The 13,537-nt window shown below is 40.6% G+C and overlaps 2 protein-coding genes and 1 non-coding gene across 6 annotated transcripts in view; 2 read left to right on the forward strand and 1 right to left on the reverse strand.

The window, feature by feature from the left end:
* Window positions 1–4,566, reverse strand: RPS23 (ribosomal protein S23). Its single transcript, XM_017507872.2, has 4 exons — window positions 4,270–4,566; window positions 3,643–3,802; window positions 341–461; window positions 1–199 (listed from the first exon to the last, which is right to left on the reverse strand). Exons 1-4 carry the CDS (start codon window positions 4,271–4,273, stop codon window positions 53–55), a joined length of 432 nt encoding a protein of 143 aa, XP_017363361.1. The 5' UTR covers window positions 4,274–4,566; the 3' UTR covers window positions 1–52.
* A 1,215-nt stretch (window positions 4,567–5,781) lies between these two features.
* ATP6AP1L (ATPase H+ transporting accessory protein 1 like) overlaps window positions 5,782–13,537 on the forward strand; it is a 40,178-nt gene continuing 32,422 nt past the window's right edge. For 2 of the 4 annotated variants that reach the window (XM_037731194.1, XM_037731191.1), the window contains exon 1: window positions 5,782–6,668. In XM_037731194.1, the coding sequence (XP_037587122.1) occupies window positions 6,595–6,668 (74 nt within the window). In that variant the 5' untranslated portion in view covers window positions 5,782–6,594. The remainder of the gene's footprint in view (window positions 6,669–13,537) is intronic. The other 2 variants (XM_037731192.1, XM_037731201.1) reach the window with 2 other exon arrangements.
* LOC119468300 lies at window positions 10,465–10,605 on the forward strand. Its single transcript, XR_005196965.1, has one exon. It is a non-coding gene; the product is annotated as a U4 spliceosomal RNA (small nuclear RNA).

Genomic DNA, 13,537 nt, shown 5'->3' on the forward strand with positions numbered 1-13,537 from the left:
ACATTTTTTGGCATATGAAAATTTATTACTACAGTGTTTTCATCATTAAAATTTATGATCTTGGTCTTTCCTTCTTGCCTTTGTATAGGGCCAAAAGAGAGACATTGGCTACTTTGACAACCTTAAAGCGAACTCCAGGAATATCACCAACAGCATGACCTTTGCGACCAAATCCAGCAACCAGAACTTCATCGTTTTCCTGGAATAAAATAAAAAGTGTATTTATGGTGTCAGTGGCAATCACAAAATACTTTCATGTGAGGTAACTCCCTTGGATCAGATAAAAATGTGTGGGAGGCCACCCCAAGAACAGAAGCTACAAGAGAACTGAAATGCTCACCTCAATAAAGTTCAAGCAACCATCATTGGGTACAAAGGCTGTGATTTTCTTGCCATTCTTGATCAGCTGGACCCTGACACACTTCCTAATGGCAGAATTTGGCTGCTTGGCTTCAACTCCTCTGAAACATAAAAGTCACAGCAGAGTGAGCTGGCTTTCTGAAAAAGGATTAATTTTTTCACATAAACTAGAGGATTAATGAGAAACCTCATTAATCCTCTATCTATCTTTTCAGTCTAACCTCAAATGGCTGAAGTCCTGTGATGCCAACCAAGTTTTCTGTCAGTCTTAATTTCATTAGCACAATGGGGGAAATTTCTAGACCCTTTACAGTTGTAAAATTAGACCAGAGTAGCAGTGTTGGCCTGTAGTCCCATCTACTTGCCAGGCCGAGGTGGAGGTCAAGGCTGTCAGCCTGGGATACAAGACACCATGTCTCCAAAAAAAAAAAAAAAAAAAATCTGCGATAAGAATTGTAAGAATTAGAAAGTCTAGGCTGGGCACAGTGGCTCATGCCTGTAATCCCAGAACTTTGGGAGGTCGAGGCGGGTGGATGACCTGAGGTCAACAGTTTGAGACCAGCCTGGTCAACATGGTGAAACCCTGTCTCTACTAAAAATACAAAATATTAGCTGGCATGGTGGTGGGCATCTGTAATCCCAGCTGAGAGGCTGAGGATGCAGGGAGCAGAGATTGCACCACTGCACTCCAGCCTAAGTGACAGAGATAGACTCCTTCTCCCCCAAAAAAAANGAGACAGCAAGGGGAGAGATGCCAGATGTAGGTGATGGGGAGGAAGGCAGCAAATCACACTGCCACGTGTGTACCTATGCAACAATCTTGCGTGTTCTTCACATGTACCCCAAAACCTAAAATGCAATAAAATAAATAAATGGGAAAAAAAAAAGACTCTACAGAGGTTCAAAAGACCATTCTCTACATTTCTCAAAATATTTCATACATGTTTCTAGAAATGGAGAGAAAGCATAAAGTAAGAGGTGTTCTGAAGAAAGAGAAGTCGGTAAATATCAAATTACAGTAGTTCAGGTGAGGTTGATCTGTAAACAGAGATAATGACAGGCATGAGTGATCTCATGAGGATGGTTAATTATGAGTTTTCCAGAATAATTGCAATTGCATCATGTTGTTAGTAAATAGTACATTCTACAAAGTAGAAATCCTTGACCAAAATAAAATTTAAAATAGAAGCTATCAACCAAAAGTTACCTTTTTAAAAAAGTAATTGCCTGGAGATATTAAATGACACCTCTAACTCCTGGATAAAAGAGAAATTAAAACTGAATTTATAGATTATTTAGAAAAGCAACAATGATAACTCTCCTTATCAAAACTTTTAGGAGATAGCTAAAGCCATATTCAGAGAAAAATTCAAAGCTGTAAAAAACAGGAAAATGTGAAAATTGATCAATTATCTCAAGAAACAACAAAAAAATTCTCACAAAAGTAGAGCCAATGAATGTTCTAAGTATTACACTAAAATCAGAAACCAGAACGGAAAACATTGACAGCTTTGACACAAAACTTATTTTTAAACTCTAGAGCAAAATATGCCATATATAAAAACAAAATACAAATGACAAACTGGGAAACAGAAACATGCAACATATGGAAAAATACAATACACTGAATATGTACAAATACCTAAATCAATAAAAATGAACAAACACTTCAATAGAAAAATAAATGGGGATTAAACCGAAAATTTCCCAGAACTGAAGCTAAGACGCAATCACGCAGATGAAAAGATAGTTAACTTCACTAGCAGCCAAAGAAATGTAAACGCAAACAATATATTTTTTAATTTATGAGGCTAAGAAAAATTTAGAGGAGAGATTCCACCCAGAGCTGGCATAAGAAGGAGAAAATTGGCACTCTCCTCTGCTGTTGGTAGAAATGTAAACTGATGCAAATTTTATTTTGGAAGGTTGATTTTGACAATATGCCTTAAAATTTAAAGCTTGCATATTAACTAGTTCAAGATAGTGGTCTAAGCAAATGTGTTTATCTCATACCTGTCAAAATCTCATTTAAGTGAAAGAAAATAAATAAAAGAAAGTTCCTTGCCCAATGTAGAAACTATAACTAGAAACCTGCCACCCAAATGAAAGGCCTGATGCACGGCTGAGCACCACTCCCTGCAAGGGTTTCTAGGAGAAACTCCAAGTTCACAGTGAGTTGGAGTTGGAGTGAGTTATGAAATAAGATAAATAATTGTACTGTTTGCATACAGAATACCTGATTGAGACATTTGCTTCCTAGTTTAATATAATGAGAATAAATTTCAAAATGAATTGGAAGACCAATGGGGACAGTGAGGCTTTGCAACTCCACAGCAGACACAAAGGAAAAAAGGAAGTGAGGAAAAAAAAAAACATGCTGCACGAAATATACTATACACTCTGTCTCCACGTTAATGTCTTACTACAGCAAATGAAAGGCCTGAGCTTAACCGGCCTTTATACACCTGTGCAATCTGCACTACTCTGAAAGGAATCCTGTCTGTCCCCACATTCCTGCCCACCTTCCTCTAGAATCCTGTCTCCCCTCCTGTTTGTGAGAAAAGCTATCATGGAACAGACCTTCAGAATTGGAGGCACTCCAGGCCAGCTTGCGTACTGCACAATCTCATCTGTCATTGAAATGTATGTACAAACAACCTAGAGTCTCCAGACGCTCAAAACAAAACAAGAGCATAAAGAAAACATTTAAGATAAATAAGCAGAGCAACCCCCTCTAGAAGAAAGAAATATTTCAGGAAGAGGAGAGACCTAAAAAATTCTAATTATTGTCCTCAGAACCTACAAAAGACACAAGCTGCTACCCCCAAAAAAAAAAAAGACAAAAAGATGGCTCTACCATGAAATACAACTGAACTATATGAAATTATCTTTTTTAAAAGTCAAAACCAGTCAAATATTGGCAATTTCATGTCTCCATCTTAGGTATACAACCTCAGTCACTTCACCTTAACAAGTAGAAAAATCATTTCATTGCAGATTCGATGGCTGACACGTGCCATTTACTTATGAAGTTTGTCCTTTACTTCATCATTGTTAGTATCTTCTGCAATTCCTCCCAGGCCAACTTAAAAAAAAACCCTAACTAACTTCCAAGCGCTAATTTTGCCAACTTTTAAATAAACGTTTTGCAATTTTACCCCGCAATGCCCAAGTGAACACCACTACACAAAAACCAGTAATCACTTTAAAAACAAGAATTCAGTAAGTTTATGTCTCGAGTTCCTATAATAAACTAAACCTTGACGGGAGCAATGGACTTACACTTTTTCTAGCACGATTCCTTTTGCATGAGAAGCACCTCCAAAAGGGTTGGCCTTCAGGGCTGTGCCCAAATGGGCTTTCTTGTACTGTTTATCATGCCACTTCTGGTCTCGTCGGTGGCTACGGAGCTTTCTAGCAGTACGAAGTCCACGACACTTGCCTAAAAATTAAAATATTTTAGTTCTTCCGCAAAAACACGCCATCTACGTGTTTCATATCTTTTTAAACACTCGCCTCATCTGGAATAAACCCTTAAACTGACTGGCTCTGGTATACTGACTCGTGGGCCAAACAATTGGCCTTTCCCTGAACCGGCTAATAAACGTTCAAAGAGGGCTCTGGAGGGTGTGCTCTCCTAAAGGACGAGGCCCCGCTCGAGTGCTCGGGAGAACCGCCGGTCTCCCCGCGTCCGTCTGTACCCCGACCTCGGCGGCAGAAGCGCCGCATGGGCCCTTTCCGCGTCCGACCATGTGTCTCCTGGAGCCGCGCTTCCCCGGCCTTCTCCCAGCCCTCCCGCATGGAGCCTCTCCGTGGCATCCCGCTCCCTACTCTATTCGCTTCCGGCTGCCTGTTCCCAAGACCCCAAGTCCCGCTTACGGCGCCCTCAGATGGGCCCGGACAGCTCACCCATCCTGCCGGCGTCACGGGCCTGAGCGAAAGAGAGAAGCAGCGCCGGAAGGAGCCACAAGCCACCGCGAGCAAGCCCCGCCCAGCCAAGGACCCCGAGCCGCGGCCTGCGTCGCGCCTGACCCGAGGCTGGAGTCTCTCCTTTGAAAACGACGAGTTTGCATCACTTTCCTGAGCCAGAATCTGCGTTTTATTTAATTTGTATGAAATTCAGAGATATCTAATTTACATTGTTTTTTCCCTGTTTTTCACGTGAATGCTGGAGACGGGAGGAAAGTGGACTACCAATCCCAGAATGCTTTGCATGGGACCCACTCATCACGCAGGCGCCCTTGCCAAAGGCACGGCGCGTGGGGTGCCGGGCGCGCGGCGCCGGGATATGCTAGTCGGAGTTAGGTCTGAGAAGAGGGAGGTCACTGAGCTGAATCTTTGTGGCGTGGAATGGAGTGGGGCGGGGGTCCGCTGAGTAGGATGGAAATTTAGACTTCTGAGCCTTAATTCATACTCAGAAGCAACATAGTAAATTGTAAAATGTAGTGAAGCAATGTAGTGTAGTAACTGAAACCCCAAGCTTTGGAGCCAGACTGCCTCTAACTCTAAAGCTGCCATTTATTTTGACTGGTGTGCGACCTTGAGCGAGTCATTTAATTACTTTTTTTTTTTTTGGAAAAAGGGTCTCACAGTCACCCAGGCTGGAGTGCAGTGGTGCGATCACGGCTCACTACAACTTCTGCCTCCCGGGTTCAAGCGATTGTCCCACCTCAGCCTCCTGAGTAGCTGGGATTACAGGTGTCCACCACCTGACTAATTTTTGTATTTTCAGTAGAGACGGAGTTTCGCCATGGTAGCCAGGCTGGTCTCGAACTCTTGACCTCAAGTGATTCACTCTCCTTGGCCTCCCAGAGTGCTGGGATTACAGACGTATGCCACCGCGCTCGGCCATTTAATTAACTCTTATACTCAGTTTCTCCTGTAAGATGAACTAGCTATGAGAGGTTTCTGGGATATTGGTTCACTCAGCAAGGATTTAAAAATATGCATAGATATATGTGCTAAATGCTGTTGTAGGTACTGGGAATATGACGGTTAAATTAATAGGGTAAAAGTTTCTGTTCTGATAGAGTTTATTTTCTAAGTATGAGAGGACAGATTAGATAGATAGATGTAAATTAAATAATTTTAAAAATACTGTAAAGCTATGGAGAAAATATAGCTGGATGGGTAATAGTGACTTGGGGATGAGGGTGGCTACTCTGGATGGGGTAGTTTAAGGAGACATCTCTGTGGAGATGTAGAATGAGCTAGTGCTTTTTTTTTTTTTTCTTATCTTGAGACAGAGTCTTGCTTTTTCGACCCAGGTGGAGTGCAGTGGCACAACCTCTGCCTCCCCAGTTCAAGCAATTCTGCCTCAGCTTATTCAGTAGCTGGGATTACAGGCGCCTGCCACCATGCCCAGCTAATTTTTGTATTTTTAGAGATGGGGGTTTCACCATCTTGGTCAGGCTGGTCTTGAACTCCTGACTTTGTGATCCATCCGCCTCAGCCTCCCAACGTGGGATTACCGCTGTGAGCCACTGCACGCATCTGGATTAGTGCTTTTTAAGAACTGAAAGATCACTGAAGAAGAGGAGCATAACTGAGGAGCAGTATGGCACTAGATAGGGTCTGAGAGTTACACAGCGACATGTGGAGCCTGTAGCCCATGGTAAAACCCTTTTCTACTCTTCTGGTGATTTAAGGCCATAGTAAAATTTTGAGCATGTGAGTAGGTATCAAAATGGGATTTGTATTTTTATGAGATTACTCTGGCTGTTGAGAGGAGAAAAAGACATGAATCTGGGAGGCCACCTGGGAAGGTATTGCAATAGCTCAGATGAGAGATGGTGGTAGCTTGGACCCTCAGTGGAGATGGTAAAAAGTGGTTGGGTCAGATATACTGTTTGGTGGTAGAATGAATAGAATTTGCTCAGTACTGTAGGATGCGAGAGAGGAGTTAATTAGAGCACTGTGATTTTTGACCTGAGCACTTGGTTGAGTTGTGGAGTTGGGAGTTGGGTGAGTTGCAGAGTGGGAAATACTAGGAGAGGAGCAAATTTCAAAGGAGGAAATGAAGAGTTCTGCTCTGGATGTGTTAAGTTTGAGCTGTCAAACATTCAGGGATGTGAAAGGGACAGTTGGATATATGATACGAAGTTCAGGAGTCATCGATGAATAAATAGTATTAAAAACTCTGGCTCTGACTGAGATAGCTTAGGCCATGACTGTACAGTCCTGAACATACCAAAGTTTAGTGGTACAGAAGAGAAGGCAGGTGAAGCAAAATAGATGAAGAAAGAGTGGCCAGTGTTACATTCTGTTCAAAGCCAAGTGAAGAAAGGAGTGAAGAAGTATGAAAAGAGGTAAGATGACTGAGAATTGTCTTCTGGACTTGACAGTGTGGAGGTTACTGGTCACTTTGTCAAAAACGGATTCCATGGAGTATTGAAAGTGAAAGGCTGATGGGAGTGGAGTGAAGAGAATATGGGAGGGAAGGCAGTCTAGACAGCAAATATAGACAATTTTTCAAGGCATTTTTATTATGTGCAGAGAAATAGGACCACATTTGGAGGGGGAATATGGAATTAGGAGGATTATATTTATTTTATTTTATTTATTTTTGAGATGGAGTTTTGCTCTCGTTACCCAGGCAGGAGTGCAATGGCACTATCTTGGCTTACTGCAACCTCTGCCTCCTGGGTTCAAGCGATTCTCCTGTTTCAGCCTCCCTAGTAGCTGGGATTACAGGCATGCGTATTTTAGTAGAGACGGGGTTTCTCCGTGTTGGCCAGGCTGGTCTTGAACTCCTGACCTCAGGTGATCCACCTGCCTCAGCCTTCCAAGTGCTGGGATTACAGGTGTAAGCCACCACAACCAGTGAGGGTTTTATTTTTAAGATGACAACTTTTATGACATTTTTGTATGCTGATCAGATTGAGAAAATTAAAAATGGGCTATTCAGCAGAGAAAGGGGAGAATTGCAGGAGCAGGTCCTTGAGTGGACTAGAAGGGTGCCCAAGTGGAGGAGTTGACTGTAGGAACAATAACAGTTTATGTACAGTAATAGAGTGATGGGTACAGCAGCAAGTAAGTTGGAAGATTTGATGGTAGGAGGTTGTGGAGCTTCTCTTCTGACTTATTTTTTCAATGAAATGAAAAGCAAGGCCATCAGTGAAAAGAAAGAGTGGGAGAAAAAGGGTAAGATGTGAAATCATCATCAACAATAACAATGCAGGCATTAGATAGTACTTACTATGTGTCAGATGCTATTTTCGGTTTATATGTATTAACTCATTTTATTTTCATAAGGAATTTTACTGAGGGATAGATAAAGAGAATTTTACTGAGGGATAGATATGCAGAAACTGAGGCTTTGGTGAGTTTAACTTGCCCAAGGTCACATATTTAGTAAGTGGTAAAACTAAGATTTTAACCCAGGTAATCTGGTTTTAGAATCTTATATTTGACCCCTATATTATACTGCCTCCTAATCTAGAATGGTAGGAAAATGCATTGACAAGAAAATAGGGTTGTTGAGCAGTTCTGAGAGCCCATCTGAAATCTGTGTTTACGAAGTGACATCAGTGATTTATGTGTATTTCTTCAGATTCATTCAGTGAAATAACTGAAGAGGTGAGGAGGTGGATTTAAATGGATGGATTTAAATCTGACTAATCTAGTCAGATAAGTATGATGGAGGGAGGGCAAAGGAATTAGTATTTTCAGGAAAAGAATTACAGTGATGAAAAATGAAATCAAAGCTGGAGGAATAAAGGGTCACGAATAGCCAGAACGCTTCCAGAGAAGGACTAGCCCTACCAGATATGGGAAATTTTATGCAACTAAGAGAATACAACAAAGAGAGTACAATATTGGCACAAAGTAGACAAATTGCTGAATGGAACAGTCACGGAATGAATAAGTCCCAGCAAGAGATTCATATGAGTATAGAATATTATTAAATGACAAAAGTAGATGTCAGATCAATGGGTAAAGGAGGGACTTTCAAAAAGATAGAGCTAGAAGTCCTAGCCAGAGCAATTAGGTAAGAAAGAAAAGGCATTCAGTTTGGAAAGGAAGAAATTAAATTGTATTTCTTTGCACATGACGTGATCCTGTGTATAGAAAACACTATTAAGACTCCATCAAAACTTGTTAGAACTAGTGAATGAATTAGCATAATAAATAAAATATATGTAAAAAACTAATGAATGAATTAACTAAAGCTGCAGTATGTAAAATCAATATACAAAAATCTGTAGTGTTTCTATACATTAACAACTATCTTAAAAAGAAATCAAGAAAACAATCCCATTTACAATAGCTACTAAAAGAAAAATAAAATACTTAGGAATAAGTTTAAGAAGGTGAAAGGTCTGCATTCTGAAAACTCTAAAACATTGATGACAGAAATTGAAGAGGACACATGCAAATGGAAAAACATTTTATGTTCACAGATTGGAAGAATTAATTATTAAGGCTGTCTATACATTCGAAATGGTTTACAGATTCAATGCAATGTTTATGAAAATCTCCCTGAGATAGGAGAAATTCAAGAGCCTGAGGTAGGAGAATCTTATATATGGAATCTAAAAATTTTGAACTGATAGAAGCAGTGAGTAGTAATGGTGGGCATGGGAGTTTGGGGGATTTGGGGAGATGTTGGTCAAAGTGAAGGAATGTGTTCTCTTTCCGGGTCCACAAGGGGCCGTAGCTTTAAGGGCAAGAACTTCCCAGCACCATGCCCCCCTTGCATCTTTCTCCATCTGGGAGATTTAATGGTCTCTGTTTTAATTTTTGAGGGCACGGGGAAGGGTCAAAAGTCAATCACTCCAGCGGAAGTTCCAAGGAACTCTTTCCTTGGCCAGAGGTCTTGGAGAAGGTGGGGGTTCCTCCTAGGTTAAAAGTCCCCTTTTTCCACACTTCTTTGGACTCCATGTTTGGGTCCCCTTCCACAAATATTCCCTTCGTGGAAGCTGTCTTTCTCTCTCCTGGATTTCCCCTCTGGAGTTCCCTTCCACACTCTCTCGTGGAAGCCTGTCTTCCCCTCCTAAACCCCATCTCTCTCTATTCCCTTCCACTCATTGTGGAAGCTGCTTTCCTCTCCTGGATTCCATCTGTCTGGATTCTCTCACTCACTGTTGAGAGTTAGCTATTTCTTTCTCCTCCTTTTTTTCTCTCTACCTAAATAAACTACTTTCTACAAACACTTTTGAGTCTGGCATTTACTGCGCACTGCGCTGTGGTCTCCTCTCCTGTTCTTGGGGGGAGTGGTAGACCAAGAACCTGGAGAAATGTCCTTTCAGGGGAACTGAGGGCTTCCCTGAACCCCTGAACTCCAACATTACAAAAGGATACAAAAGTTTAGTTTGACGGGAGGAATAAATTTTCAAGAGACTTGTTGAATAACATGGTGACTCCGCTTTACCCACAAACAATATGAGTTTGAACTGAGCAGGTCCACATATACACAGATTTTCTTCTGCCTCTGACACCCCAAGAAAACAAAAACTCCTCTTCCTCCTCCTCCTCCTGAGCCTACTCAATGTGAAGACTGTGAGGAAGAAGATCTTTATGATGATCCATGTCCATTTAAGGAGTAGTAAATATGTTTTCTTTATAATTTTCTTATTAACATTCAGTTATCTGGCTTAATTTATTGTAGGAATATGTAATGCACGAAACATGAAATATGTGTTAATAGGCTGTTTATGTTATCAGTAAGACTTCCTGTCAACAGTAAGCTATTAGTAGTTACGTTTTTGGAAAGTCAGAAGTTATACACGGATTTTCTACCGTGTGGGGGGTCAGCATCCATAGCCCCCATGTTGTTCAAGGGTCAACTGTATAAATAACAAAGTATAGGACAGATGCTGTGTCTCATGCCTGTAATCCCAGAACTTTGGGAGGCTCAAGTGGGTGGATCACCTGAGGTCAGGAGTTTGACACCAGCCCGACTAACATGATGAAACCCCATCTCTACTAAGAATACAAAAATTAGCTGGGCACAGTGGTGGGTGCCTGTAATCCCAGCTACTCAGGAGGCTGAGGTAGGAGAATCACTTGTACCTGGGAGGTGGAGGTTGCAGTGAGCTGAGATCATGCCAGTGCACTCCAGCCTGAGTGACAAAGCGAGAATCTGCCTTAAAAAAAAAAGACAGCTTTGCGCAGTGGCAGTATCGTAGCCAATGAGGTTTTTCCGAGGCGTGATTATTGCTAATTGAAAACTTTTCCCAATACCCCGCCATGACGACTTGAAATACAGTTGGCATTGGCAATTTTTGACAGTCTCTACGGAGACTGAATTAATTTAAAAAAAGAAAAAAAAAAGACATGAATAGGCATATTATAAAAAAGAAAACATATGACCCATAAATATTTGAAGAGGTCTTCATCATGTCTGTTTATGATGTAAATATTAAACTGTGCTTGAAATTAGTTGGGGGAATACTTCCTCTTTTCTGTTGTCTCTAAGTGTTCATATAAAATTGGGATGATTTGTTTTTTGAAGATTTATTAAAACATCCTGTAAAACCGTTGGGGCCTGGTGTTTTGTTCGTGGTATGATTATTAACCACAGCTTAAATCTCTTTAATAGTTAAAGAAATATTTGTAAAACTGTAGGTTTTTTCTCAGTCAGATCTGGTAAGTCATTCCTCTAGGAATTTATCCATTTCATCTAAGTTTTCAAAATTGTTTCATAGAGCTGTTATTCTATCATGGGTATGTATATGTATGTATGTGTATATACATATATATTACATATTGTGTGTTGGAGACTTCAATTTCTTTAGTAGATGTAGTGCTATTCAGGTTATTTTTTTCTTGAATGAGTTTTGATGGTGTGTGCCTTTCTGAGAATTTGTCCATTTCATCTAAGTTGATTAATTTTTGGCTTGATTCTGTTTGTAATATTCCTTTATGTTTTTAATACCAGTAGATTTATAGTGATGTCTCATCTTTCATTTCCAATATTGGTGATTTGTGACTTCTTTCTTACTCTCTTTCTTGTTTCTTGGTCAGTGTATTAGTCAGGATTCTTAAGAAAAACAGAACCAATAGAATGTATATGCATGCACACACACACGGAGGATTTATTATGAGAATTTGGCTTATGCAATTGTGAGGCGAAGAAGTCCCACGATCTGCTGTCTGCAAGCTGGAGACCAAAGATATCAGTTGTTTAATTCAGTCTGAGTTTGAAGGCCTGAGAACTGGGGCTGCTAACCGTGTAGATCTCAGTCCAAGGGCCAGAGAAGAAGAGATGATGTCAGGGAGGAATAAGGGGCAGATTCCTTCTTCCTCTGCCTTTTCTATTTCAAGCCCTCAATGAACTGATTGGTGCCTACACTGGAGAGGGCAATCTACTGAGTCCCCTGACTCAAACACCATTCTTATCCAGAAACATCTTCACAGATACACCCAGAAATAATGTTGAATCTGGGCCCGCCTAGGGCCAGGCAAGTTGATACATAGAATTAACCATCATAGTCAGCTAGAAGTCTAACAATCTTATTGATCTGTTCAGAGGACCAGCTTTTTGTTTCAATAATTTTGTTATTTATTTATTTTACTTTTTTCTTTACTTTTTGCAGCATAAACTGTCAAGCAATCTATTAGGTTTTTGTTTGTTTTCAATGCCATTGATTTCTGCTCTTTATTATTTACTTTCTTCTGTTTGTTTTGGATTTAAATTTCTTCTCTTTTTTTTTTTTTTTTTTTGGTGAGATCTAAAATGGCTACACAGCAGTCTTCTTTTTTTTTTTTTTTTTTTGATGGAAATACAGCTTAGGTAATTTTTTTTTTTTTAATTCTTTTTTTTGCCTCTCTGGAGAGTGGCTATAAAATGCATCCTTGCTGTGATGGGTTTCCCTGATTGTTATGGATGCTTGCAACATACATTTCATGGGACATCTCTTTATCCTGAGGGATGGATGGCCTGATGCCTAAGTGTCTGACCCATGACCAGGTGTCCCTTTCACAGTAAACTTGTTTTACTGACAGACACCTTTATGGTTCTTTGTTGACCTGTGTCTAGTTTATTTCTACTAAGACAGCCTTTCTCTAGGAGAGCCCTAACCAGGAAAGAAGTCTGGGTGTGTCAGCAGATGAAACACAGAAGAGGCAGCACAGCAAAACACATCAAATAACAGAAGCTTTTTGATTACAGAGCTCAGAAAGAAGAGGGCAGCACACCTTGCAGGGCTGTTTGGGACACACATGCTCAACCAGTGGGTGGGGAGCAAGAGAGAGACAGAGACAGACAACTTGTGGGATTAAAGCCTTTATTGGGGTCCAAAGTATTATCCAAGCAGGTTTCCCATGGGGAGTTTTTATTGGTGGGTTTAAAGCAAGCAGGCATATGTTCTGTGTGGCCATGCTGTGACTGAAAGATGGTCACTGTGACATTTCTGTGTGGTCCCTGTGGGGTGTGGGGGTCAGTGGGGCGCGTCAAGGGGGTTGTATCTAGCTTCCCCATAGGGAGCTGGTCAACCAGAGGTGATTATCAGGGGGCTACCTGGAGCAACCACACTGAGGAACTGGAAAGAGGTAGAGAAATGTAAACTGTGTCAAGTGCGAGTAAGCCCTGCTCTGGCATAAGAAAGTTCAACTTATATTCAGAATTGATGCTGAGGTAACATAACATCATAGAATTGACTCCAGTCATTGATTTGAAACCTTCAGTCTTTTCTAATATATTTAATGCTCTACATATCCCTCTTAGCACTGCTTGAGTTGCATGTCTCAGGTTTTGGTATGTTATGTTAGTTTTTATTCAATTCCAAATGTTTATTAATTTCTCTTTTGACTTCCTTTTTGAATCATAGATTTAGAAGTAATTACTTATTTTCAAATATTTGGGGATTTCCAAATATATGTGAATTTTCTATGCACATTTGAAAAGAAAGTATAATCTGCTGATGTTGGGTGAAACATTCTATAAATGTTAACTAGCCCAAGGTGGTTGATAGTGCTATTCAGGTCTTCTGCATCCTGTATTCAGGATGATAGTGACATTAGTGGAGGGAGGTGAGGATCATATTCGGATGTTGGATTATATTTAGATGTTGGATTATGGCTTGCTTTCAGTAATGAGCTTAATTAATGCTTTTTTAAAAGATGGAGTCTTGCTCTGCAATGCCAGGCTGGAGTGCAGTGGCATGAACTCATCTCACTGCAACCTCTGTCTCCTGGGTTCAAACGATTCCCCTGCCTCAGCCTCCCAAGTAGC

This window comes from Cebus imitator, unplaced genomic scaffold, assembly GCF_001604975.1.
Source record: "Cebus imitator isolate Cc_AM_T3 unplaced genomic scaffold, Cebus_imitator-1.0 Scaffold16, whole genome shotgun sequence".
Lineage (NCBI taxonomy): Eukaryota > Metazoa > Chordata > Mammalia > Primates > Cebidae > Cebus > Cebus imitator.

Excerpts from the sequence above, each read along its gene's own strand:
- RPS23 (XM_017507872.2), bottom strand. Across the intron at positions 462-3,642 it reads GGAATCGTGCTAGAAAAAGT|AGGAGTTGAAGCCAAGCAGC; the intron begins GTAAGTCCATTG and ends TTTATGTTTCAG. Across the intron at positions 200-340 it reads GTTGCTTGAACTTTATTGAG|GAAAACGATGAAGTTCTGGT; the intron begins GTGAGCATTTCA and ends ATTTTATTCCAG.